Source organism: Apodemus sylvaticus, chromosome 15 (assembly GCF_947179515.1).
Source record: "Apodemus sylvaticus chromosome 15, mApoSyl1.1, whole genome shotgun sequence".
Classification (NCBI taxonomy): Eukaryota; Metazoa; Chordata; class Mammalia; order Rodentia; family Muridae; genus Apodemus; species Apodemus sylvaticus.
The window spans coordinates 50,262,130-50,289,931 of record NC_067486.1 but is presented as its reverse complement, the minus strand read 5'-3'; the positions used below and the strand labels follow the sequence as shown (position 1 = coordinate 50,289,931).

Genomic DNA, 27,802 nt, shown 5'->3' with positions numbered 1-27,802 from the left:
CTACAAAAGAGGAATTTCTCAAAGAAACATGTCTTTTCTAGTGGTGATTATTCCCACACCGCCCAAAGCAAATTGACTACAATATGCATTCCACTTACATACAACAGTTGCCACTTTGCCCACAAAGTGTGTGTTCAAAGATTGTGAGTGGACACCTGTGCCTTGCCAAGGCTTTGAAATCAGTGAAAACATCCAACCATGAATTAAAACCAGGAATCAAATGAAAGTTTCTCTCTTTCTTTCTTTCTCTCTCTCTCTCTCTCTCTCTCTCTCTCTCTCTCTCTCTCTCTCTCTCTCTCAAATTTTGTTTTTTAATAATCACTTTATGTCCTGCTCATCCCCTCCCCCAGTTACCCTTCGAACAATCCATCCCCCATCACCTTCTTTTCTAAGTGGGTGGGGCCCCCTTGGGTATTCCCCCACCCTGGCACTTAGAAAACTTTCTCTTAAGTTGATTTTTCTTTAAATCTTTTGTCAAATTGATGAGAAACTGACTAATGCAATAGCTTATTCCAGTTAACATAATGTCCCCTCATCAATATCGCTGCAGATGCTAAGCATTGTTAATGCTACAGAACAGTCTGGAAATTATGGGCATTGACTTTCTGCATTGGCAATTTATGAATTCCCCCCACATGCCCCGCTCAACTTCATGCTCTCTCTCTCTTTTTAAGAACTCACTGAATCCAACTAATACTGGATTATATGCACATGATTTGGGGGACACCTCTAAAGAAAATTGACTCTTCTTCCCCTAGAAGCCATCAACTATCACTACCTACTGTTCTAGGAGTTCTAGATGTTCTAGAGGCTTCTTTGCCCTCTGCCTCCATGCCAGGATGCTGCCTGACTCAATTGTGCACTGGTATTGTTAGGCAACCACTGCTGCTGCATGTGTCTGTCCACAGTACATGGAACATGCATGCCACAGTGTGCATTGGGAAGTGAAAGGTCAACATCATGGAGCTGGTTTTCTCCATCCGCCATTACATGAATTGCACAAATCAACCATGGGTTATCAGGCTTGCTTCCACAGCAAGAACCTTTACCCACTGAGCCATTGTGCTAGTTTGATAGATTTCATTTGATCATGGTGAGGTGTGTGTGTGTGTGTGTACATAAATACATACATGCAAACATACTTAACTATGCCTACTTTGAGACCAAGACATACCCTGAACCTGGATCTCACAATTTCCCTCGGCTGGCTGGCCAGGGTGCCTAGGATCTAACACTGGAGTTTCAGGCTCAGCATTGGCAGAGGCTCCTAGCTTAGATCCTCATGCTTGATAGCAAGCACTTTCCTGCTGAATCATCTCCCCGGTCTATTATAATTTATATTTTGTTGTGATCTGTTTATATTTGATAAAATTCCTGTTCAAATTAATGTTCTTTTCATTATTTTATTGAACTTTCCAATTTTCTTATATTTCATTAAACCTGCTTTAAAGTCATCAAATGGAATCTGGTTTTTTTTTTTTTTTCCAACAAATCATCTGGATGTTTTCACTGCTTAGACCTGTGGCAAGGCACAAGGGTTAGGGTCCATTGCTAGAAAGTGATTATGTTCCATTGGAGGCATGATTTGTCCTTCTTTATCATGTTGTATTATGTTATTTGTGCAGGGTGATTGTGATTGTGACAGGGTCAATCAGATCTATTGATCCTGTCAACGCATTAGAGGGCTGTTGTAGCAAAAGACTTTTTTCTCTTAGCAGTATGTCCTATGATTTCAGTTGTATATGGTATGTTGACTTATGACTAACGTGGGCATGGTAGTACACTCACTGAATATATCCTTCAGGTGTCATCTGTATTGGCAAATGCCTGTATGTATCTAAGTGGCTTCCCCTGTAGGAGTCTGTGGTATTGCCTGTCCAGCTAAGATGTTCCTGCCTTGGATGGGGTAGGTCACCAGTGGTCTCAGGATGATAAGCAAGCAGTGAAGCCAGGATCTCCATCACTTTCTGAAGGCTTTCCAGAGGAAGGGTGGTACAGGCAGGTTCAGGTGAGCACGGTATAGGAGGTTCAATACCAAACGTGGGCCACCTATGTTATTGTATGCACGCTGAGTGGAGGATAAGCCCATTCTGGTGTTCTTTGGCAGGTACAGTGTTCCTGACAGCAGAAACAGGATGGTGGTGTTTGTTGGCCCCTTGGTCTGGACCACACTAGTGGTTTAGGAGGAGGACACCTGCTGCTTATCAAGGGCTGCAGACATGCTTTTGCAAAAACTGCGGTTGACTTGGGAGAGTTATCCTTGCTTCCCAGTACCTCACTAAATCTAGCTCTCTAGCTGCTTTCTAGAGCCAAGGGTGCCAACGTGTCAGCATGGGTCTGGGCAGAAGAGGCTCGAGAAGACATAACATGGGCTACACTCTCCAGGCTACTGAAGGAGTTTGTGTCTCCCAGAACTCCCTAAACTGTATTCAGACCTCTGAGGGATAGATGCAAGATTCTTAAATAACAATATGTTTCAAGAATTCCTGGTATTCATAGGAAATTATATTGACCTGCTGTTAACCCCTGTTAACCCTTGTTAACCCAGTTGCTGCCGTATGAAGTCCCTCTTGATTCAGGATCTAGGTTAAACTGGGGAGATAAGATGGGTGGCCGCATCTCTGCCACATCCCTACCGGAGGTCGGTGAGAGTCCTCAGACATGCTTGCAGAATAGTACTTTGGTTTTTGGTCCTTTTGTGTTGAGGAAAGTATGTCAAGCTCCCCTCATTAGCTAACTTGCCGATGTCATGCTTCTTTTAAGTATTAATTCTTTAGTGTGAAATGAACCTTGCATTTTTGAAATAAATTCAAAGTAAACATAAGTTATTTTTTTATCTTTTTCATCACTACATTTGATTTGCTAATATTTTGTTTAGTATATTTTTAATTCTTTTTAAAAGGTATAAAAGGCATTAATCCATGGTTTGTTGTTTAGTTGGTGTTGGCTTTGTCAAGTTTTAATGTAATGCTGGATGGGCCTCATGAAACGGATTGATGCTGTCTCTCCCCTCTCTCCCTCCCTCCGCCTCCCCTCTTTACCCCTCTCCCTCCTTTCCACCCCTTCTTTCTACTTGCTAGTACGAGATTGCTATTTCTATTTAATTAAATGTTTGAGAATATTCACTGCTCAAGCCATCCGAGTCTGGATATTTCCTAATGAAAATGTTTTTAATTGTATTTGCTGATCCTGTGAACATTTTAATTTTTTATGGCACTTAACATATAGATAAGCTCTTGAAAATTTTCAGATATTAAGAGCTATGTGAACTTGTCTTGTAATAACAGAAGCGCACTAGCCAGCATGCATAGAGAAAGGCTTGTCGGGTACTGCCCGGGAGCTTTCTGTTAGCCTGTGGCTGTTAGAAGAGAGCATATTGTATTTTAGTTTGTTCTCGAAGTGTGGTAAACAGCTTGCCTCATGGCAGGAGTGTGGGAAACAGAACAGGTTAGGATCCGACTGTCCTTCTCAAGAAGGACATAGCCTGCACACAGCAGTCCAGATATCTCTCACTAGGGTCCAGGAAGTTTCTTTCCCTTCCTAATGCCTCCTAGAAGTCAAGCCATATGGCTTGAAACATTTAGACTCTAAAGGTTAGAAGCTATGAAAATCCAAATTTTACTACAAATCAGATTAAAGTCATCCTTACCCCTGGTCCTTTTGTCCTTATTGGGAATTCTGTGTTTAGATACTCCTGAATAGGTTTGTGCTTAACAATGGATATTTACCTGTGTGACTTGGGATTTCTACTTAAATATAACTAAATCTTAATTTCTGCATCTTAGTAGACTCTCTAAGCAAAATATATATACTGATATTCCAATAGTTATTAGCATAATGGTTGCATATATTAAATATTATGCTTGTTAACATTGTAGATTTTAAAAAAGCATAGGATTTATGTGACTGTTGCGATCCTATTCTACCCTAAAGCAAAGAAGCAGAAAGACTTTGGGCTAGCCAGTATGTCTGTGTATACCTATGTGTTACATATGTATGTCTGTGTCTTAGTTCCAGTTGTATTGATAGGAAGAAATGCCCACAGCAATTCTTATAAAGGAAAACATTTAATTGGGACTGGTTTATACTTCAGCGGTTTAGTCCACTATCATCATGGCAGAGAGCATGGCAGTGTGCAGACAGACCTGGTGCCAGAGAGGCAGCTGAGAGTTCTGGATCCTCAGGCAGTAAGAAGTGACAGTGACACACTAGCCAGGTTTCTGAGACCTCCTCCTAGTGACACACCTCCTCCAACAAGGCCACACCTCCCAATAGTGCTGTTCCCTAGGGGTCTATGAGGACAATTTTCATTCAAACCACCACAGTATGTATATATGTATATATGAATGTATGTATGTATGTATATACATGTATTATGAATTATATCAGTATTTTATATTACATATGCATATGCATGTATCATGTACATGTTTATATGAGTACATTGCATTATATGTATATATAATGTATGTATGCATGTGTACACATTATAGGTACATACATGTATATAAGTGTATTATATAAGTGTATTATATGTATACATAAATGTCTATGTATATATGTATATGCATATTTACAAACACGTATCTATTGAAGCTTATTTTTTTGTAGAAAAGTCCCATAATATCTGGGAAAATTGTACTTTTGTTTTAGAGATAGTCCTTGCAGGGTTGTTCATCTAGAGCAGATTAGAAGCAACAAGATTCCCCTCTGTCTATACTTTAGCAAAACAACAGGAAAATGATTTCCTTCGGTGTGCATGTTTGAATAGGGAGTCCTCAGGATCTCTGTTTTTCTTATTGAAATTGGGAGACAGGGTAAGAAAATGACAGCAACTGCTTGTTGTAAAGGGAATCTGTCTGTGATAGAAAAGGACATTTGGTTTCCTTTTCAATTAACAATAAACTGTGAAAATGAAACAACCTCAATTTGTTCCTCAGCCTGTGAGTTGTAGGACAGGATTTCTTCCCTTACACACTACAGTAACTATGAAAACTTCCAGACAAATTCTGAATTGAAACCAAGCCTTAATGGGGAAAATGAGATTAACTGTCTAAAATAAGAGCTAATACAGACTTTTATATTTATTAAAATGCAACTGCAAAGCAGCGTTGCACTGAGATTTCACTGGTAATTATCCATAGTGGGGCTGGGACGGAGACTGAGAGGACAGAAGAGAAAGGAAGGCAGATGGTGGAACAGAGGAACCATTGTTGTCCTTGGGAAGTAGTGATTCTAGATAGAGCAGCGCCTTGGGCTGTGTTCCTGCTTTGAAGAAGCAAGCACTTCACTGGACCCTGTGAGCATGTTGGTTCTTCTGTGTAGAGCCGTGGGTTTCTCATACGCCTAGAAGAATAGACTCCAGCACACAGAAGGAGCCGGCTTTGGCTTTTGTGCAATGAGTTTTGTTTTGTTTTTTAGCACTGTGCCTGTCTATGAGGGAGGAAGCCCAGACTGGATTTAAGATGGAAGGGAGAGTCTGACATTTTACAAGTTATATGTTGATGAATATGGATATACAGTCCACCCTAACTCATGGTCTAATCTTTGCCTCCTCTCCCTGATAGTTTCAGAGTAAAGCTTTTAGTCATGGAGGTGGAAGCTTCTCCCAAACCCCACAAAAAGTAAAAGAAATTAACTAAATCTACATATGCAAAAGAGACCAGTCAGGTGGTGTTCTGAGGTGCAGCTCAGAGAACTGTTAGCCTCCACAGTCCCCTAACAGCTGCAGCCGGATCACATCCATTTTCATTGTGTGCTGTACTGTGAATTGCCAGCTATAGATTGTCCACATCCTGAAAGAAGGCGATTCAGAATACAATTGAGTGCCAGGGAATTTAGAGTGAGGGAATACCTTTGCTGTTTACCTCTCACTAAGGATAGAATTAGGAGATTTTGTATGAGAGGATTTTGAAAAATAACAAGCCCGAAGACCTGAGAATAAAAACAGATGGTCAAGTCCCCAGCATGCTCGAGGCCTAGGGTTCAGTCACGAACACCGCAAAGAGAAAGCACGCCTAAGGAAGCGATGTGCTGGATCAGTGCTCTATTCCATTCCGTTGAGAGAGAATGCTTATGAAAATAGGTGAGACAGGATCTTCAGACACTGAATAAATGCTTAAAAGAACCCAAGGATGTGCTTCAGAGCATGAGGAATAGGTGATCAGTGGACTTCAAAGACACACAGCCCTCAGTGACTATGTAACAGAACAGATCTTAGTTTAACTATATACACTCTTGGCAGTCTGTTTTGTCACATAGAAAAAAATCATTATATGACGTACAAAAATCCATAGGTGTGGAAGTTCATTTACCAGACTGAATGAACACTGCAAAGTTCCTGTGGCCAAACTAACATGGCTTCCTTCTCTATAAAGTTTATTTGTTGCTGGGTGTTTGGCAGCATATGCCTTTACTCCCAGCACTCAGGAGGCAAAGGCAGGGAGACCTTTGAGTTTGAGACCAGTCTGGTGTACAGAGGGAGTTCCAGGACAGCCAGAGCTACACAGAAAAACCCAGTTTCAAAACAAAAACAAAAAAATGTATATATGTAATGATCTGCTCCACAACAAAACCTCTTCCAGAGCACAGTGTCTCACACAAACAGCTCATCATCCACAGGCCAGGTAACTGATGTGTGGTCAGGGGCAGCTTAATTCTAGTGAGGCCCATACTTCTCAGTCCCAAGCCTCCTTACTTTGGTGGATAGGACATGGATCCTGTTTTGATGGAGATTGCTCGTAACTTCTATACTTCAGTCCACCATTCCACTGAGAAGAGCCGTGCAGCCTAGACCAGCTCAGTGGACCAGGAAACTGCATCTCCCCAGTTACCAGCCAGCAAGTCTCATGAAGGCCCATGGCACTGGCAGGGAGGGGACGGAGGGTGTAATGACCCTCACAGAGGGTGTATATCAAATATCTCGCATAAATCATATTATGCATATATCAAATACTGCATAATAATTTGTTACAGTTGCAATGAAATTGTCTTATAGTTGGGGGTCACCACAATATGACGAACTATATTGTATTGTTTTTGAGATTTTTAATAGTGTAGTTTTCTTCTTTTTTTAATTTTTTTTATTTATTGAAAAGGGAAGTAAAAACACTTTATGATAAAATTAAAGAAACATTTTATGATAGAATTGAAGATTTACATGGAAAATATTTCTGATAAAATTGGAGAAAATGTAGAAAAACATGTTAGAATTGAAAATGATCACGGAAAATTTTATACAGATATAATAATGGTAGGCATAAAAGTATTCCTAAGTTGATTAAAAATGGAATTATAAGCATTTTCTGATAAACTTGAAGATTTACATGGAAAATATTTCTGATAAAATTGTAGACATATATAGACAAACATGTTAAAATTAAAGATTATCATGGAAATTAAAATGATAGGCATAAAGATAATTCTAAGTTGATTGAAGATAGAATTATAAACATTTTCAGAAAACATTGAAGCTTTACATGGAAATTATTTCTGGTAAAATTCAAGAAATAAAAAGACAAACACGTTAAAATTTACTATTTCTTGGAAATTTTTACATAAATGGTTGATGTAAAAACTAAATTAATTGAAGGTGGAATTAGAAACATTTGTGATAAAATCAAAGATTTACATTGGAAACATTTCTGATAAAATGGAGAAAGTATATAGAAAGACATTAAAATTGAAGGTTATCATGAAAATAATGCAGATAAAATGGTAGACATAAAAGAAATTACTAAGTTAATTAAAAGGGGAATTACAAACATTTTCTGATAAAATTGAAGATTTACATGAGAAATATTTTGTTAGTCTATGTCTTTTTATTGGGGAGTTGAGTCCATTGATGTTGAGAGATATTAAGGAATAGTGATTGTTGCTTCCTGTTATTTTTATATTTGTGTGGGTATCTTCTTTTGGGTTTGTTGGAAGATTACTTTCTTGCTTTTTCTAGGGTGTAATCTCCCTCCTTGTGTTGGCATTTTCCATCAATTATCCTTTGTAGGGCTGGATTTGTGGACAGACATTGTGTAAATTTGGTTTTATCATGGAATATCTTGTTTTCTCCATCTATGGTGATTGAGAGTTTTGCTGGGTATAATAGTCTGGGCTGGCATTTGTGTTCTCTTAGGGTCTGTATAAGGTCTGCCCAGCATCTTCTAGCTTTCATCGTCTGGTGAAAAGTCTGGTGTGATTCTGATAGGTCTGCCTTTATAAGTTACTTGCTCTTTTTCCCTTACTGCTTTTAATATTCTTTCTTTGTTTATTGAATTTGGTGTTTTGATTATTATGTACCGGGAGGAGTTTCTGTTCTAATCCAGTCTGTTTGGAGTTCTGAAGTCTTCTTGTTTGTTCATGGGCATCTCTTTCTCTAGGTTAGGGAAGTTTTCTTCTACAATTTTGTTGAAGATATTTACTGGGCCTTTAAGATGTAAATCCTCGCTCTTGTCTATACCTATAATCCTTAGGTTTGGTCTTCTCATTGTGTCCTGGAGTTCCTGGATGTTTTGAGCTTTGTGCATTTTGCATTTTCTTTGACTGTTGAGTCAATGTTTTCTGTGCTATCTTAAGCACCTGAGGTTCTTTCTTCTATCTCTTGTATTCTGTTGTTAATGCTTGCATCTATGACTCCTGAATACTTTCCAAGGTTTTCTATCTCCAGAGATGTCTCACTTTGTGATTTATTTATTGTTTCTGCTTCTACTTTTAGATCCTGGATGCTTTTGTTCAGTCCCTTCACTTGATTGTTTGTGTTTTCCTGTAATTCTTTAAGGGATTTTTGTGTTTCTTCTTTAAGGGCTTCTGCCTTTTGACCCATGATCTCCTGTATTTCTTTAAGGGATTTTTGTGTTTCCTCTTTAAGGGTTTTTACTTGTTGACCGATGTTCTCCTGTATTTCTTTATGGGAATTATTTAAGTCTTTCTTGAAGCCCTCTATAGGCATCATGAGATACTATTTTAAATCCAACTCTTGCTTTTCCCATGTGTTGGGGTATCCAGGACTTGCTGTGGTGGGAGAACTGGGTTCTGATGTTGCCATGAGTCCTTGGTTTCTGTTGGTAAGGTTCTTGTGCTTGCCTTTCGCCATCTGGTTATCTCTGGTGCTAGTTGGTATTGTTGTCTCTGGCTGGAGTTTGTTCCTCCTGTGGGCCTGTAAGCCTGTGTCCTTACTCCTCTGAGCTCAGAAGTGAAAGCACTGCTGGGAGATCTCTGTCTCTCTCTCCTGGTGGGCTATGCACAGAAGACTGTGGAGTTTCCTGGCTCCCCAGCAGGGAAGACTTCTGTCCCAGCTGCTTCACTGATCTTAGGCCCTATATGCTTCTAGCTGGGTCCCCTTCAAAGAGAAGGTGGAGATCTCACCTCTGTGCTCAAAAGTGAAAACCTGCTGGGAGATCACTCCCTCCTGGCGGCTATGCACAGAAGGCTATGGAGTTTCCTGGCTCCCTGGTGCAAACGGCTGCTGGTGAGGAACTATATATATTAAAGCCATCTCAGCATTAGGCAGGTTGAGAACCACTGCTCTGTAGGGAAGGGAGAAATGGATTAGAAGGGATGACAGCGTCTACTTATCTCTCCAAACCTTTGCGTTTTAAATATGTAAAATTACATTAAAGTGGCTGTAACTTAATGCATCCTCCACCAATGTTCGAATGCTAGCATCGTTGAATAGCTCCTTTTAATGTTACTTATTACTAGAACGCAGGTAGGCTTCAAGTCCTTACATATCATTAAAACCATTGCTTCTCCATTCTTAACCACAAAAACCTTTGTAAAGCTTTCAACCATCTCAGCTGTCGGTTCTCAAATGTATGCCTCCCCCTTTTATATTCGTGTTTTCAAAATGTTAGCTATAGTCAGAGTCACATCCCAGTAGAGCTATGTTAAAACCTGTTCAGGAGCTTCTTGGACAACTATGAGTTTTTTTTCTCTTTTCTTCTTCTGATTATTAATGTGATAAATTTTTCTAGGGAAACTTAGCAAATTTTAAAGGATAAAAATGAAACTTAAATTGTTCTATATTCAAATTCATGCTTTAATGTAAAGCACAACATATACAATGCTAACTTTAAGTATCTAGTCTTTTGAGATTGTATTTTAGTATGCTATTAAGCACACAAGTTTGCTAATCATTAAAAGGACAAGAACTTAACATTTAATATATGCTAATGTTTATAATGCAAAATACAGAGTTTTAAATCTCAAAAATAGAACCAGCCTCTTTCCTGACTTGGTGTTGAGCAGGATACCTATGTGTTCTGCGTTTATCTTCCCTCCCCTGTCCTGGCACCTCCAGTCCTCCAGTCTGCGGACTCCTTAGCTGCTTCCTGCCCTCCTGGAAGTTCTTGGTTCTTGGTTTTGAGACTTATAAAAATACCTTCATACCATGTGCATTGTTTTTAATAGTAGAATGAATGATGCAATATTAGCAATATAATTTCTGGTGTTTAACAGAAAATATGTGCATAAATCTGTGTGTTTCTAGTTTAGGGTGGGAATATCTTCCAGAGTTAAACTGTTTGATTAAAAAATGAGAATATTTTAAATGCTTGTTTGCTTCTTTTAAAAATCAGTTTTCATCAGGAAATATGTCCATGAAGATTTTAATAAGATATATATTTTGAATTTTCTGGCAACTAATTCTAAATCATGATTAGCTTTGTATTTTAATTGCCTATAAGAACTTAGAGAAATTTGACAAGTGTAACACCAAATTCCTTGGTATTTTTGGCTTTCTGGAAGTCTGTCCTGTTGTTGTTATGTGTTGCATGACTTGGTATTCCATTCCTTTGTCCATTGAAGGCCCTCAGTGGCTGTCCCTCCACTTCCCACCTCCACCAACCACTTGCACTCACAAGTCACCTGGTAAGACCATCCTACCAGGCATGTCTCTGCAGTGTCATTCGGATGTACCCCTCTCTACCATTCAAATCTATGTGAGCTTGACCACTGCACAGCCTTCTGACTGCTCTCCCACCAACCAGTCTTCAGAATCTCGATCCTTCTAGTGAGTCCAGTAATCTATCACTTTTTCAAAACACAGACTTGACTTGAAAATGCAAACCAAAACCTGTAATAGCATACCGTTGTCCAAATGATAGAAGCCATACTACTCAGGGGTTAGGAACAAAGCCCTGACACAATTTAACCTTCCTCTTCCTTTGGTTTTATTTCGCCATGATCAATCCTGTCTACCTCCCACTCCATAATTTTGTGCTTTGCACTTGAGCCAACCTACACTGATATGTTCCCACTGTTTTTCCTGTTTGTATTACCCTTTCAACCTCTAATGCTCAAAATGCTGAGCTACTTAATTGTATTATAAGGATAATTTATTAATGGTGAGGAGATAGTCTTGAAGGTCCCTTCCAGCCTTTATATCTTGAGATGCTATGTTCAGGATACAGCAAGACCCAGGGACGGGTAGTGCTTGTCTGTTCTGTTTTTTGCCGTTCTTACTAGTGTCGGGTGGCTAGTTGTTCTCCCCTTACCCCTGAACTGGCAGTGGGCATCAGTCAGGAACTTAGTCTGCTAAGTGCATGTCTTCAGTGGTGCCTTCTTCTGTAGCCAGGTCTCTGCTTGCAGTTAGGTGTGAAATTAGATATTTCTTGAGGCTCTCTGCAGCTTAAATATATTATAACTTGATATTTGGTATGTTTGAAACACTCAAGACATTTTTACACCCTGTTGTCATGGGTGTGTTTCAGAGTAAAAACATCAGTAGAGTGAACTGTTCACATTTTTTTCTTCAGAAGATGGTGTAGCCACAGGAAGCAGGCATGTCAGTTTATGCAAACAGATAGTGAGACTGAGCCTAAGTCCCACCACTATCCTCGGTTTACCTCTCAAGATGGACATTACTGAAGTCATTTAATGCTTTGATTTATAATGATATAAGCTGAAATAATTTGAAGATATCTTGAGGGGATTATACAGTTGACATCAATTTAAAATGATTCCAGTAGCAGTAGGCTCTAGTAATCAGTATAGACTTCCTTTTTAAGAATGATATTCAGAAGTCTTGCTGAAGACTTCTGAATAAAAGCCTATTTTCATTTCCAAGGGACAAACTAATCTTTGATACATGATATTTGAGTATAAAGTTGAGAGTTGCTTCTGGCAAACATAATCGTTACTGCTTAAGCAAGTATTTTTTTTTGCTAATAATTAGATTTTTTTCATTTTGATGGGTAGTCATAAATATTAACCACCAACAGAGCAAGAATAATTTGTATTCAAATTACCAAATATCACTCTGTGAACACATAAAATACTTTACATTTACTCAGGGCTTTTATCCTAAAGGGCCCTATGCTCTCTTTACATTCTGATTGCAAGCTATATATAGGACTCTGCCACCAAAAATAGGACAGCTACCAAGTAATCAAGGTAAAGGACACACCTCCACAACAGACAGGCAAAAGGTAAACATGTGGTATTTTGTGCTTCCTTCCCATTTGTGCTTACACAATAGGACTGGAGGATCCATGTTGACCAAATGCACCAGCACAAAAGTGGCATTGAATCTGCTCTAAAGGAGACCAAGGTACGTGAATGACCTTAGCCAAAAAAGCAAAAAAAAAAAAAAAAAAAAAAACACATTTACTTATTCGGGCCTGTCGCAACAGAGCATAAATGGAGAACAGATTATCTTTGAGAATATGATTAATTGAATATATACCATATCTTCATAGTCCCAGTGCTACACCAAGTAAAGCAACTATAGTCAGGCGTGGCAGTGTGCACCTTCAATCCATTTGTATTTTAAATATGTACATGGCTGTCACACATTACACATATACAGCTAATAGATGTTTTAGATACATATCAATCTTTCTCTTGATTGCCAGCATTGTATGAACCCCAAGCTGGCAATGACCAGGATTGGCAGCTCCCCCAGCCTTGTTGCCATGGTGGAAGTGGGATCTTTAGAGAATGCCATCAAGAAGCAAGCTTGAGTGAAAAGCTTGGGTCCCAGGCTAGACCAGCTCCAGGTAGTCATACTATTCCTTAGCTGCTTTGAGTTTGAAGTTTATATACAACTTATTGCAATGACATAGACCTTAGGCATTCAGGTGTGCATGGGAACAAGAGGTCACTCACACTCCCAAGCTGATGTCCTCTGAAGAGAGGTTCCATAAGCAACCCAGGCGTAGTTAGTTCCCTGGCTTCAGCCTCCTACTTTTGAAAAGGTTATGGTGTAACTAAAGTGTTTCTCATCATAAAGTTTGTTTGTTGTTGAAATTTCAAGCTGTCTTCTTTTGCACACATTATGAAAAATATTTAACTTATTTTCCCAGTCTTGACAAACTTACTTATTCTTTTATCTTCTAAAATCCCACGGATCTCCAGGGGTTTCTGGACAAGCTCCATAATGAAATTAGCAGGACTCTGGAAAAGATCGGCAGCCGGGAAAAGTACATCAACAACCAGCTGGAGCACTTGGTCCAGGAATATCGCGGGGCCCAAGCCCAGCTGAGTGAGGTAATGAGAATGCTTTGCGGGATGTGTTCCTCCTCATGATCCTAATCCCTAAAATGCCATAATACATTTTGTTTATGAATTGTAAAATGGAGAGAGGGGAGAGCTTGAGGTGGCTGTAATCTAAATGGATCCCTGTGCGAAATGATCAAAGAATACAGAATGTTTAAAAATGTTCATCAGCAGAAGTATACGCATTCTCTGCCCACTTGAAGCCAAGAGAGGGCAAGAAAACCTCCATTTCTATGAGATAGAAGTGATTATCCCCCAGTAGTCCCTAAACACGCTTCTTCATTTTATTTAGATAAATACAGGTTTGTTGTTGACAATCATGACTTAGACCAGCAGGAGAGTGTCAGGATGCTGTGTCTCATTTCCAAGTCTGTTCTTAGTCACTGTTGAAGTAGAAGAAAGAATCATGTGCATTTATATGTGCCAGGGGGAAAGCAGCCCTCGCCAACCGTGGCTTACAGCTTCATACTAAGGAAGACAAAAACAGATGAATTCAGAGACAAGCAATTTAAGTCAATGACAACAATTTTTCATTCTTTTAACATTTTAGAATTTTGATCAGAAATAATATCCCTGGCTTCTGAAAATGCCTTTTGGAATCCTGTAACTTCCCTTGGGAATGTATGAGGAAAACCCTTTTTTTCCTGATGTTAAGAGAGAATACATGCAAATACGGAGGTTCAGCAGGAGGGGGACAGGAGAAGGCAGTGTGGGGAAATATGGCAATGCATTATATACATGCACGGAACTGTCAGTGAGTCACACTCTTAAAGAATACTGGCAGAAATAAAATGAAAATAAGTTTCAGATAACTCATATTTTCAAAAGTTCTGAAAGACCAAGGTGAAAATAATTTTCACATTTTATTATATTCACTCTGAATTCATTATTCCCTCATATATACATGAATTCCTTGAACATTTTCTACTTTAAAAATGCCCTCTGGTTCAAGCCACTGTGTGTGTATCTAACACTGTGTGTGTATCTATTAATATTGAATAATTGATTACCAGATTAGTTTCCGAGAACATATTCTAGTTGGCTGCACTGTCATCCACTTTATTAATCCTTATTAATTGCTGAGCTCCAGACTCTACTCTGATTGATTTTTTTTTCCGCTTTAGAACTGATTTTCTTTTGCATAGTACACAAATTAGATTGACTGAGAGTCACCCTCCCAGAGTGTTTGGAGAGGGCGGAGGACAGTTTTTATTGTGGACGGTGCCCATGCGAGTTACACAGCTGCCACGGGAAGGCCGCAGCAGTTCATCATTTTATAGTGCTTCACTTAAATGCATGGCGCCTATTAATAAGGACATGAAATAGCTACAGTTAAATGTCACTTTCATAAATATATTCACAAATAAGAGAGTGTCATAAAATGCTGTGCAGAAACTGCACACACACCGAGGTCATATTTAAATAATCTTCTTGGTTAGGATTTGCCCTTAAACCCAGTGTTTTCTTTCAGGCAAGGGAACGCTACCAACAAGGCAATGGCGGAGTGACTGAACGGACCAGACTCCTGTCTGAGGTACACAGCAGCACTCTGGGCTCACCTGTCAGCTGAGCCCCACCCACAGAGCTGGATGCTGCCTGAGGGTGCTGATTTCATGAGTGCCCCTCCCAGTGTCCACTCAGGGACTTTAGAAGTTCTCTAGCGAGTGAACCAATCATCCTTCTCTTGTTTCTTTAAGATGCCTGAGGTTGCTGGATTAAATTAATCATAAAACTTGCTGTTATTATCAGTGCATTGATAACCTTCCTAATCTCTATTTAAAATAGTAATTAATAATAGAGGAGCTGGTAAGGCACCAACCTGAGGAGTCTGTAGCCAATTGTAATGTGAATCTTCAAGAGATAAAGCCGTTGTCAGTGATTGCTGTTAATAGTGTGCGTGATCCAGCGTGGCCCTGTCTACAGTGAGGTAGCTTGCAACCTCTTCATTCAGGAACTTCTAAAGTGAGTGTCACTGCATTTGATTTCATGATCTTACAGAAGAGAAAAGATATATCTTCTCACTTTTCATGGTGAGACTAAGATCTAAGACTATCTATAGTTACAAAGCCCCACAATTTCTGCAAGCCTTATTGTTTGGCTGGTAAGAAATTAAGTTTCTCTTATAACGATTATTTCAGAAATATTTATTTTACAATATAGCATTAGAAATATTTAGGCTCTAGCCCTATAGTGTTTCTAGGCAGATAAAGCATTCCTCGGAAGGCTAGTGCTCACTAATGTGGGGTAAATGAGTATTTGAAGGGCGTCCAGGGACCACTTAGCCCTCTGGAGTCTGCGGGTGTCCCCAGTTGTGAGGTTTCAGGTGCCTGCAAGAAATTAATTTGCTTCGCCTTGATGAGCACTTTATTCCCTGGGAAGGTTTTACTCACCAGCATGATAGAAATAAAGCCTACTAAGTTACAGTAATTACAGCATAGCCCTAGATTATGTAAACACATTCTCAAATTTTAGAGATTATAGTCCTGTATCATTTTAGAGATTATACTGCTGGTGCAGAATTCCTCCAGGAGAGGCTGCAGCAGTATAATCTTGAAGTCAAGTGCAGATTCTTCCCGAATCTTCTTGTCAGCACTTACGCCTCTTAGAGTTCAGGGTTCCTGGACTTGAGAGTGCAACAGAGGATTTTTGCCATATGGTGTAAACATTTCCTTACTGGCCTAGGCAGGAAAGGACAGTCTTCTAATAACTATACTATTAAGAAAGATCCCTAGAAAGCCAGAGCAGGGTTCTGGTAGCATTGCGTTGCTAATAACTAATAGTTAGAGAGCGGCATGGTAAATGCTAGTGATAATTGCACAGTTTGAGGGCTTCATACTGCAAACAACTTGATTTTCATTCTATAATATCGCAGCATGAGAAAGTTAATGTGAAAGCAATTTGCTGGTGTTTTATAAGCAGTTCTTAAAAACCGAAAAGCTTTGTGTATCCATATATGTTATCTTTTATTTGAATTATGTCCACAATATTCTTAATGCTTTATTTCCTTGTATCTGCATTGATTTTTTTTTCAATGCAGCATTCAAAAACACTTCAGGGTTCATTAAAATTCAGCATTCATAGGGTTTGTTTGTTTTTTTCAATGAAAGGTTACAGAAGAGTTAGAAAAGGTAAAACAAGAAATGGAAGAGAAGGGCAGCAGCATGACGGACGGCAGTGAGTACTCCTTCCCCTGGGGCCTGAGCTCCAGAGCCGGGGCCAGGGCATTGTGGGCCGGGGCATTGTGGGACAGTGTGGCTCAGCAGGTAGAGGTGCTTGCTTCTTCAGCCTGACGATTTCAGTTCTGTCTTAGATTCCAAGATAGAAGGAGAAAACCAACTTGAGAAATCTGACGTCTACACACTCACACACACACAGCTAATATATAAACAAATAATCTATTTTTACTTGTTTTAAGACAAATAAGTGGTACAAAAATGATGCCTGGTCATCAGAATATTCTGTTCATTATAAATCAATTGAGAAAAAATAATTTTTACTCTAATTTAGGTTTATTAATTCAAACTAATGACTCAAAAGAATAGAGTGAGAAATATTTATGTATTTTTCCTCTAACTATTTAAAAATATATTATTTTGTTTTCACCGTTTATATGCAAAAAACCCTTAATACCCAAAATGACACCAGGCCAATGATGTGATGGCACTTGGGTCTCTCCCTTCCTTGAAGGAAGCCCTGACTGAGCTGGGTTCAAACAGAGACTTCCTCTCTCAGTGATTATCCTCCATTCCAGACTGTTGAGTCTGACAGGCCAGAGTTCCTCACCGCTGACTTGTATTTCAGAAAGACTGTCTAGTGTTCCCATGCTCTGCTCACAGGCGGGGACTCTCGAGGGCGGCTGGGGATTTTCTTGCAGTGTTTCATCGGGTCCGTTATTTGGATCTGGAATGCATCTTGCCTCCCTCTCTGGCTGTTCTAGTCTCTGTTCCTGCGGACAGACCTGTGTTGAGCACATCCTTAAACACCCATTAGCACTCTTTTCCTAGAAAAGTTAGAAAATTTAGCCTCAATGAATCAAACATTGAACCAGTTCCCATGCTAAAACTCTCAGGTGTTTAAAATACCACCGCAAAGCTGTGTGAATGTCAGCAAGTCATTGGCTGTGGTTTAACCCTATTTCTGGCTTAAGACAAACTGAGGAAAATGTCAGGCAATTCTCTGGCAAACTGATCCATCCTCCAAACGAACATTTTCATTATGTGCTGTTTTTCTTCTCCAGCTCCTTTGGTGAAGATTAAGCAGAGTCTAACCAAGCTGAAGCAGGAGACTGTCCAGATGGACATTAGGATCGGGGTGGTCGAGCACACACTGCTTCAGTCAAAGCTCAAGGAGAAGTGTAACATGACCAGAGACATGCATGCGGCTGTCACCCCAGAATCAGCCATCGGCTTCTATTAAACACGTGGGCTTTCCTGCTTCTGATTATTGGTTTTTTTTATATATCAAATGATTTTTTTATTGTTCCATTGATTTCCAAACACAATTTATACTTCTTCAACCATATCAAGCGGGCATTTTTGCACATGTGTTGATATCATGGTGATTATGATAGCTAAAGCCTTTACAATGAATATAGTATTTAATAAAGTACTTAAAATTATCATGTTCGGAGAAGCTTTCACTGGCGTTACCAATGACACACTGCGGTGTGGTGGCTCATTACTATTCCTTGTGTGTAAGTGACCCATATACCGTGTATCCTGTGACACTCTGGACTACTAACAGAGGACTGGTACTTCTGATGATGCCCAGAGCTGGTGCCGTTCTACAATGATGACTGGTACTTATGTATTAGAGGAGATGAGACTAGGTATTGGAGCTCTTCATAGCAAGCCACACTTCCCTTGCCTCATCTCTACGGGTACATGGTTATCACCTCCTTAGCTGTAAAGTAAGAGTTCCATGTCCATGTGAGCAGGTGAGATCTAGCTTTTGGGCCGTATTTGGCTCAGATGCTGAAATGAGGACAGAGATGCCTGGGCCTGTGTCTGCATCCCACCCTTTCTATGGAGTCAGCGATGCTGAGCACGCTTCTGTAGAAGCCACCATGATGAGTCCCATGACCACCCTCTGGTACTGACACTCTTTTCTACTCAGCAATTTTTCTAGACTATGATTTTTTTTTATTATTTGACATATTCCTGATTTACATTTCAAATGATTTCCCCTTTCCTGGATCCCCTTCCCCGAAAGTCCCATAAGCCCTCTTCTCTCCCCCTGTTCCGCAATCGACCCCTTCCCACTTTCCTATCCTGGTATTCCCCTACACTGCTGCACTGGGCCTTTCCAGGACAAGGGCCCTCTCCTTCCTTCCTTCTTGGGCTTTATTTAATATGTGAATTGTGTCTTGGGTATTCCAAGCTTCTAGGCTAATATCCAAATATCAGTGAGTGCATAGCATGAGTGTTCTTTTGTGATTGGGTTACCTCACTTAGGAGGATGTTCTCCAGTTCCATCCATTTGTCTAAGAATTTCATGAATTCGTTGTTTTTAATGGCTGAATAGTGCTCCATTGTGTATATATACCACATTTTCTGTATCCATTCCTCAGTTGAGGGACATCTGGGTTCTTTCCAGCTTCTGGCTGTTATAAATGGGGCTGCTATTTATTGCAAGCTGGGGAATCCTCTGGGTATATGCCCAGGAGTGGTATAGTGGGGTCCTCCAGTAGTATCCTGCCCAGTTTTCTGAGGAACCTCCAGACTGATTTCCAGAGTGGTTGTACCAGCTTGCAACCCCACCAGCAGTGGAGGAGTGTTCCTCTTTCTCTATATCCTCTCCAGTACATGTTTTCTCCTGAGTTTTTGATCTTAGCCATTCTGACTGGTGTGAGGTAAAATCTCAGGGTTGTTTTGATTTGCATTTCCCTGATGACTAAGGATGTTGAACATTTCTTTAGGTGCTTCTCAGCCATTCGATATTCCTCAGGTGAAAATTCTTTGTTTAGCTCTGTACTCCATTTTTTAATGGGGTTATTTGGCTCTTTGGAGTCTACCTTCTTGAGTTCTTTGTATATCTTCGATATAAGCCCTCTGTCGGATATACGGTTGGTAAAGATCTTTTCCCAATTTGTTTTGTTCCTTTGACAATGTCCTTTACCTTACAGAAACTCAGTAATTTTATGAGGTCCCATTTGTCAATTCTTGATCTTAGAGCATAAGCTATTGGTGTTTTGTTCAGGAAATTTTCCCCTGTGCCCATGTCCTCAAGGGTCTTCCCCAGTTTCTTTTCTATTAGTTTCAGTATATCTAGTTTTATGTGGAGATCCTTGATCCATTTGGAGTTGAGCTTAGTACAAAGAGATAAGAATGAATCAATTTGCATTTTTCTGCATGCTGACCATGTTGAACCAGCACCAATTGTTGAAAAGGCTATCTTTTTTTCTACTGGATTGTTGTAGCTCCTTTTAGACTGTGATTTCTAAGTCAGCCAAATAAGTATTATTGAAGAGTAGCTTTCCTGGGCTGGGGAGTCTGGCTCAGTTAACAGAGTTCTTGTCTAACAGGCAGGTAGCCCTGGATTTGATCCTTAGCACTGTATAAACCAGGTGGTGATGCACACCTATAGTATAGCACTCAGAGTGAAGAAGGAGATACTGAAGTTCAAATTCATGGACCTGCAGGATGGCTTAGTGGGTGAAGGTTTTTGTTATTAAGCCTGATAACTGGAGTTTTATCCCCAGGTCTAGAAGTTTGGCCACTTGTGTGTACACCTAGACACAAGTGTGCACACATAGACACATGCACAATAGACAGACAGACAGATATCATTAGTTTTAAGAAGTAAAAAGCACTTTAAATTTTTTAAGCACTAATAAATTTTGACTTAAAATGCATATGTTTATTTTTATGGTTAGGAACAAGATATTGAAATACAATTTTTAATCCTAATACCTTTCTCCCCTAAATTGTTCTCTTTCTTAGCCCTAACTTTCTAGACATACAATACACTTACACACACACACACACACACACACACACCATGTTTGTATTCACTAAAACTCTCAATAAGTATAGATAATAGAAAAATTGATGTCTATCATAAACTACCACCCAAGACAATGACAGTCCTTACAATGGCAAATCAGACTGTTTAATTCATAAAGGGGAATAATCCACAGTGGGAGGACAGGGAATATGAACCTCTGCCATTGTGCTCAGTGGAAGAGCGTAATAGAAAGTGTGAAACATAGCCATTGGTCTGGGAACTCCTTTGCCTAGGCTCTGTCAGAGCTGTGGGTGTCAGAGGTCAACATTATATCTTTTTTGAGGTAGGGTTTCTTGCTGAACATGGATGTCACCAATAGCTTGATCAGCCAGTGAGCTCCAGGGATCTTCCCGTCTCCTCCTCTATCTCCCAGTGCTGGGTTCACAAGCACATTTGGCCTCAACAGGCTTTGTTTTGGGTTCTGGGGACCTTCCTACTTGCACAGCAAGCCACTTACCTACAGAACCATTTCCCTTCCCATTTCCTAATTATATGCTCTGCAAGGGTCTAGAGCAGCGGTTCCCAACCTGTGAGTCATGGCCCCATTTGAGGGTTTCTAAGACCATTGGAAAAACAACAGATATTTACAATCCATAACAATAGCAAAATTATAGTTACAAATTAGTAATGAAAATAATCTTTTAGTTGGATACAAGTCTAGAGGCAGGGATTACCCAGATATAAGTCTATGCAATGCCTAGAATTCAAACAATGCCTTGATATCTAATGTAATGCCTTGATATCTAAATTATCTACTTAGAATTAAAAGAAAAATGAAACCAAAGCATTCCTTTTAGAGAACTGATTCCTAAACTGGGAAGGAAAGCATATATGTGCCAAAAATGTCTGACTCTGCCATAAAGTACTCCAAGAATGTTGGGAAAATATCCAGTGAACAGCCAGGTAGACAAGTTGAGCATCATTGTAATGAATTGTTACTGCAGAATAAGCACAGGCCCATCTAGATAAGCCCAGGTGAGTGGATAGAAGAGATGAGAATGACCTCCTTACAAGAAGGTGTCTGATGTGGGACATGGGTGCTGCCTTTAGAAACACAGCAGCTGGCAGCTGCCAGGCTGGCTGATTGGAGTGAGAATGTCAGCGAATGCTAAAACGACTAGGCTGAAGCTCAATGAGAAGTGGGGTGACTGCATGGTTTCATTGTAGGAAAGGTAATGCACAAAGAGAAAACTGTCACCATACACTGGAAAATCTGGTACACAGCTTACACTAAGTTCATCAAAGTTAACAGCACCAGTCTTGGGCAACTACCATTTACCACCTGAAGAGGGCACACAGTTGTTGGTCCTACTGGAGATGCACAGCCTGAATCTAATATCAAAATGACCAAGTTCAAGTTGAGAGACATGTACAAACAGCCTGTGTGCGTCAAAAGTGATGGGATGAGGCACAACCACCAGGAATTGTCCCTGACTACAAGGGCCAGCAGAACCATGGCATTGGAAGACAACACTGCTCTAGATTGGATCAGTAAGAACCTGCAGACTATTGCTATAAAGTACATTTTAGCAGAAAAGGAAAAAGCAGAGTAAGGTCTATACATTAGAAAACTTCATCTTAATTTCTTAAGTTGGGTTTGAGCTGTGGTAATTGAAAAGAATTTATGTAAAATAGTACACATAGTGATTTAGCCATAAAGGGCCATCATGATGCCAGCAGTGTAAATGGTTCAAGGAATGAGTGTGTGTGTGTGTGTGTGTGTGTGTGTGTGTGTGTGTGTGTGTGTGTGTGTGAGTGTGTGTGTGGTGTGGTGTGTGGTTGTGTGGGGTGTGTGTGTGTGTGTGTGTGTGTGTGAGTGTGTGTATGTGTGGTGTGGTGTGTGGTTGTGTGGGGTGTGTGTGTGTGTGTGTGTGTGTGTGTGTGTGTGTGTGTGTGTGTGTAAGCTTGTATATAGAAAGGTGAAAGTGATAAATCGTGATGTAATAGTTCAATCCTGATTACTTGATTGGATTCTAGCACACATACAACTTGCTCCATTAATATGTACAGCTAACATGTTAATTTAAAAACCTAACAGTAAATATGCTTCTTTCCTGAATGGTTTTTGGATGCTATTTCTCAAGTCTCTTCCCAGCAGGTGCCTAAGATTATACTAAATTTAAAGGAATCACCGTGACATAAGATTGTTAACTAGTCATTAAAAGCTTTCACTAAAAAACAATGGAAATTATGATAAATTGTTAACATCTTGAGAATCAGGGTAAAGGATATGAAGAAATCTGTTGAACTGTTTCAGCTTTTCTGTAAATCTAAAGTAATAGTTTGTACAGAGACTGGGCAGCCTCTCCCCCAATCAAATATACAATTCATTTATTAGAACAATATGACCTTCCATTGAGATTCTGTAGTTCACTGATAAAACAAAGTTAAAATTGTATTCACCAATCAAATTGAACAAATATTAATCATTCCAAACAAGTTTTCTTTTTCCTTATTTCCTTTTTCCTTAAATTTGTGAGCAGTGCTTAGGTTTTTACTGTTGTTGTTTGTTTTTTAAGAGTATCAGGACCTCTTTTGTAAGGGTTAACAGAGAACAAACACCCCAATGCAAATAGGCATGATAACCGTATGTAATCTGGTTCTATGCTCCATCCCTTCATGGGTCCCAAGAGCCTGTGTGAGAAGATGAGACGGCTGTGGATTTGGCCCAGAGCTCCCAGCACAGATGATTAGCAGACACTCTGTGCTCCCTAAGCGTAATACACTATGAAGATGTAGGATATTCACTGGCCATCCTAAAATTACAAGGCCAGACGCTGTTCTTAAAATTTCTGTACAAATAAGAATGGTCTTGAGAGGACTACGAGTGTAGTTCAGTGGTAAAAGGCAAGGTTGTCACACAGAGGGCCATCTGGTGAGCCCTAGCAATAACCCCATTTAATAGTTTTTTATATATTTAAAACAAAATTACGATAGAATTTTAGAAGGTAGAACGTGTGTGACCCTGTTTGTGGTCAAATTACAGTGATTATAACTTCTTTTTTTTTTTTCAACTTAATGTGTCTAACAACCACAAAGTTTAAACTGCTTATTATATTTTTAAATTAGAAATTTACTCTCTTAAATAAATAGGAATGATTTGAATTCACATTTTTATAGGCGGTTTGATAGAATTTAAGATGCAAGAGAGGAAAGCAGTGACCCCGTCATATGAACAGAATCTAAGTGATGTCTCAAGCATTAGAGGTCTGTAATTGTATAATTTTAATCCAGGATCAAAATTCTAATCTGATTTGCAGATCTGCTCCTAGCACCTTGTTTCAGGCCCAGAGTGTCCCCTTTAGTATCTATCCTTGCCCTAAGTAGGACTCTACCAACTGGCCATCAGAATGCCTCCTTCAGCCACCATCTGCCCAAATTGTTGCTCTGAGCTCTTGATGGCTTCAAGGTCCTGTGCATGGTCCCTTTTGTATGACTCAGAAGGTACCTCATGGCTGCTTCTCTACTGTTCTGCAAAGTATTCTCTGTGCTAACAGTCTGGAAACTCCCCATGGCCTAGGCATCAAAATCAAGTGGACAGCTTAATCAAGTAGACCTGTGTGCCCCCATCCCTAGCTAAGGGGCTACTGGCAATTGAGAGTGGCTGGGAAGGAATTGTTGGTGTGCATGACAATGGCCTCCTTAGGCTCATGCTTTTGACTGCTTGGTTAGACATTTGGGAAGGATTAGAAGGTGTAATCTTGTTGCAGGTAGGTTGTTAGTGGTGGTGAGCATCGAGGTTTTAAAGGCCCATACTGCTTCAGTTGGCTCTCGCGGTCTAGTGTTGGTTGTAAGTTCCCAGCTGCTCGCTCATGGCTGCCTCCGGCTGCCCTGCTCCCTGCCATGAAGGTCTGCTCACCCTCTGAACTGTAAGACCCAGTAAACTCTTCTGGAAGTTGTCTTGGCTGTGGAGTCTCATCACAGAAATAGAAAAGTAACTAAGACAGAGGGAGAGAGCTAGTTTTCTTCAAAGACATGACCCCCTTGAAAAACATCGGTCTACCATGTTCCAGGAGATGGCCATACACCAAAACGTGTTTGGGCAACACAAATCAGGCTCAGGAGATTTAAAAAGAAAAGAAATTGGGTAAGGAGGCTGGATCTAAAGGGAGTTGGGGTAGGAGGAGTGATTATGATAAAAATGTGTTGCATGAAATTCTTAAAAGATTAATAAATATATTTTTAAAATGCCTAAGCACCACTTGGTAGACCCCTTCTCAAGTTTTACCTCATAGATAAGAATATTTTGTTTTATTATTTTTTTAATTGTGGAAGGGTTATCAGGTATTTTAAAAAGCTAATGTTGATATTCAGTTATCTATAGAACAACCCATCTAAAGATTCCCTCCCCAGGTACAAGTAAGCAAAACATTTCAGAGTAAAGAGACTTTTCAAGAAAACTAAACTCATTTTTCTTCTAATATAGCCTATGGAATGCCTTAATATTCACCCCACCTGATAAGTATCATAGATAAATTAATACACAATGGTAAAAAAATGCTCAAGAGAAATGAAAAAAAAAAAAAAACCATCAGCATCACCTTTAGAAAAGTTTGTTACCCTCTATCTGATGTAGGATTGGTGAAGATCTTTTCCCAATTTGTTGGTTGCCGATCTGTCCTCTTGATGGTGTCCTTTGCCTTACAGAAACTCTGTAACCTTATGAGGTCCCATTTGTCAATTCTTGCTCTTAGAGCATACGCTATTGGTGTTCTGTTCAGAAACTTTATCCCTGTACCGATGTCCTCAAGGGTCTTCCCCAGTTTCTTTTCTATTAGCTTCAGAGTGTCTGGCTTTAAGTGGAGGTCCTTGATCCATTTGGATTTGAGCTTAGTACAAGGAGACAAGGATGGATCAATTCGCATTCTTCTGCATGCTGACCTCCAGTTGAACCAGCACCATTTGTTGAAAAGGCTATCTTTTTTCCATTGGATGTTTTCAGCCTCTTTGTCGAGGATCAAGTGGCCATAGGTGTGTGGGTTCATTTCTGGATCTTCAATCCTGTTCCATTGATCCTCCTGCCTGTCACTGTACCAATACCATGCAGTTTTTAACACTATTACTCTGTGGTATTGCTTGAGGTCAGGGATACTGATTCCCCCAGATTTTCTTTTGTTGCTGAGAATAGTTTTAGCTATCCTGGGTTTTTTGTTGTTCCAGATGAATTTGATAATTGCTCTTTCTAGCTCTGTGAAGAATTGAGTTGGGATTTTGATGGGTATTGCATTGAATCTGTATAGTGCTTTAGGCAAAATGGCCATTTTAACTATATTGATTCTACCGATCCATGAGCATGGGAGGTTTTCCCATTTTTTGAGGTCTTCTTCCATTTCCTTCTTCAGAGTCTTGAAGTTCTTGTCATACAGATCTTTCGCATGTTTGGTAAGAGTCACCCCAAGATACTTTATACTGTTTGTGGCTATTGTGAAGGGGGTCATTTCCCTAATTTCTTTCTCAGCCTGCTTATCCTTTGAGTATAGGAAGGCCACTGATTTGCTTGAGTTGATTTTATAACCTGCCACTTTGCTGAAGTTGTTTATCAGCTGTAGGAGCAAGAAGTTAGACTCCAGAAAACCGAACAACCCTATTAAAAAATGGGGTACAGAGTTAAACAAAGAATTCTCACCTGAAGAACCTCGGATGGCGGAGAAGCATCTTAAAAAATGCTCAACTTCATTAGTCATTAGGGAAATGCAAATCAAAACAACCCTAAGATTTCATCTTACACCAGTCAGAATGGCTAAGATTAAAAATTCAGGAGACAGCAGGTGTTGGAGAGGGTGCGGAGAAAGAGGAACACTCCTCCACTGCTGGTGGGGTTGCAAATTGGTACAACCACTCTGGAAAGCAGTCTGGCGGTTCCTCCGAAAACTGGGCACCTCACTTCCAGAAGATCCTGCTATACCACTCCTGGGCATATACCCAGAGGATTCCCCACCATGTAATAAGGATACATGCTCTACTATGTTCATAGCAGCCCTATTTATAATTGCCAGATGCTGGAAAGAACCCAGGTATCCCTCAACAGAAGAGTGGATACAAAAAATGTGGTATATCTACACAATGGAGTACTATTCAGCCATTAGAAACAATGAATTCATGAAATTCTTAGGCAAATGGATGGAGCTAGAGAACATCATACTAAGTGAGGTAACCCAGACTCAAAAGGTGAATCATGGTATGCACTCACTAATAAGTGGTTATTAACCTAGAAAACTGGAATACCCAAAACATAATCCACACATCGAATGAGATACAAGAAGAAAGCAGGAGTGGTCCCTGGTTCTGGAAAGACTCAGTGAAACAGTATTTGGCAAAACCAGAACGGGGAACTGTGAAGGGGTGGGAGGGAGGACAGGGGAAGAGAAGGGGGCTTATGGGACTTTCGGGGAGTGGGGGGGGGGCTAGAAAAGGGGAAATCATTTGAAATGTAAATAAATTATATCGAATAAAAAAAAAAAGAAAAAAAAAAAAAAGAAAAGTTTGTTACCATCCTTACTGTTGTGAAGAAGTTCTCCCAGTTCGGCCTCCCTGGAAGAACTTCAGGTCCACAGCCCCTCCCACTCACCGAGTGTCCCCCACACCCTTATCAAGACCATGCATTCTGTTTCCACCCATGCCCCTGGGTGACCTTTCCAAAGCTAGTGTGCGGAAGAGGCCTGGCTCAGAAGCCCGGCCAACCAGATCCCAGTTCCAAGTTTGTCAGTAAGAATACACTCACAGTATTTCTGGCACCAAATACGAGGAGTTGTCCACACCAACCAACAGCCAGTTTCTTCCATCTTGCACATGTCCCCTTGCCCTTCTGACACGCTGTGCCTCCACTTAAAGGCCCTGCTCAGAACAATGAATGTTCTTGGACTTCTCTGTCAGCGGCCAAGAGCCAAAGAAGCTTCTATTGTTAGTTATCCAGACTCTACTTCTGTTACCCACACAGTGAAGTGCAGCAGGTAGAGCATCAGAGAGGGTGAGAATCCCCTGGCCCTCCTCCTGTCTAAGCATTCCTTGTGCTCCCCTACTGGAGAGCCTCAGAACCCCTTCATTTAGGGTTTCCTTTCTTTTCTTTCTTTTTCTTTCTTTTTTCTTTTTCTTTTCTTTTTTTTTTTTTTTTTTTTTTTTTGAGGAGTTTCATTATTTAAGCGTGAAAACCTCAAGAGTTCTAGGAAACTGCAAACTATTTGGAAACACTCTGTCTCAAACATTACAGCCCAAGGTCAGACTTATCTCTTCTTGAGTCACAATTTCTCGGCTGAGAACATGCTGTGTGGCTTTTAAGTCATCGTTCATCTTGGGTTTTCTCCTGCAAGGT

The 27,802-nt window shown here is 40.0% G+C and overlaps 1 protein-coding gene and 1 long non-coding RNA gene across 2 annotated transcripts in view; one reads left to right on the top strand and one right to left on the bottom strand.

Annotated features, from left to right (window-relative positions):
* Ift57 (intraflagellar transport 57) overlaps positions 1-18,106 on the top strand; it is a 55,179-nt gene extending 37,073 nt beyond the window's left edge. Inside the window, exons 7-11 of the mRNA XM_052158265.1 lie at positions 12,470-12,541; positions 13,348-13,479; positions 14,960-15,022; positions 16,596-16,662; positions 17,726-18,106. Coding sequence (XP_052014225.1) covers positions 12,470-12,541; positions 13,348-13,479; positions 14,960-15,022; positions 16,596-16,662; positions 17,726-17,904 — 513 coding nt within the window. The 3' untranslated portion in view covers positions 17,905-18,106. The remainder of the gene's footprint in view (positions 1-12,469; positions 12,542-13,347; positions 13,480-14,959; positions 15,023-16,595; positions 16,663-17,725) is intronic.
* On the bottom strand, positions 7,164-27,538 carry LOC127665741 (uncharacterized). The gene is made up of 3 exons (XR_007973493.1): positions 27,215-27,538; positions 13,311-13,386; positions 7,164-9,518 (listed from the first exon to the last, which is right to left on the bottom strand). It is a non-coding gene; the product is annotated as an uncharacterized LOC127665741 (long non-coding RNA).
* Positions 27,539-27,802: the final 264 nt, after the last annotated feature.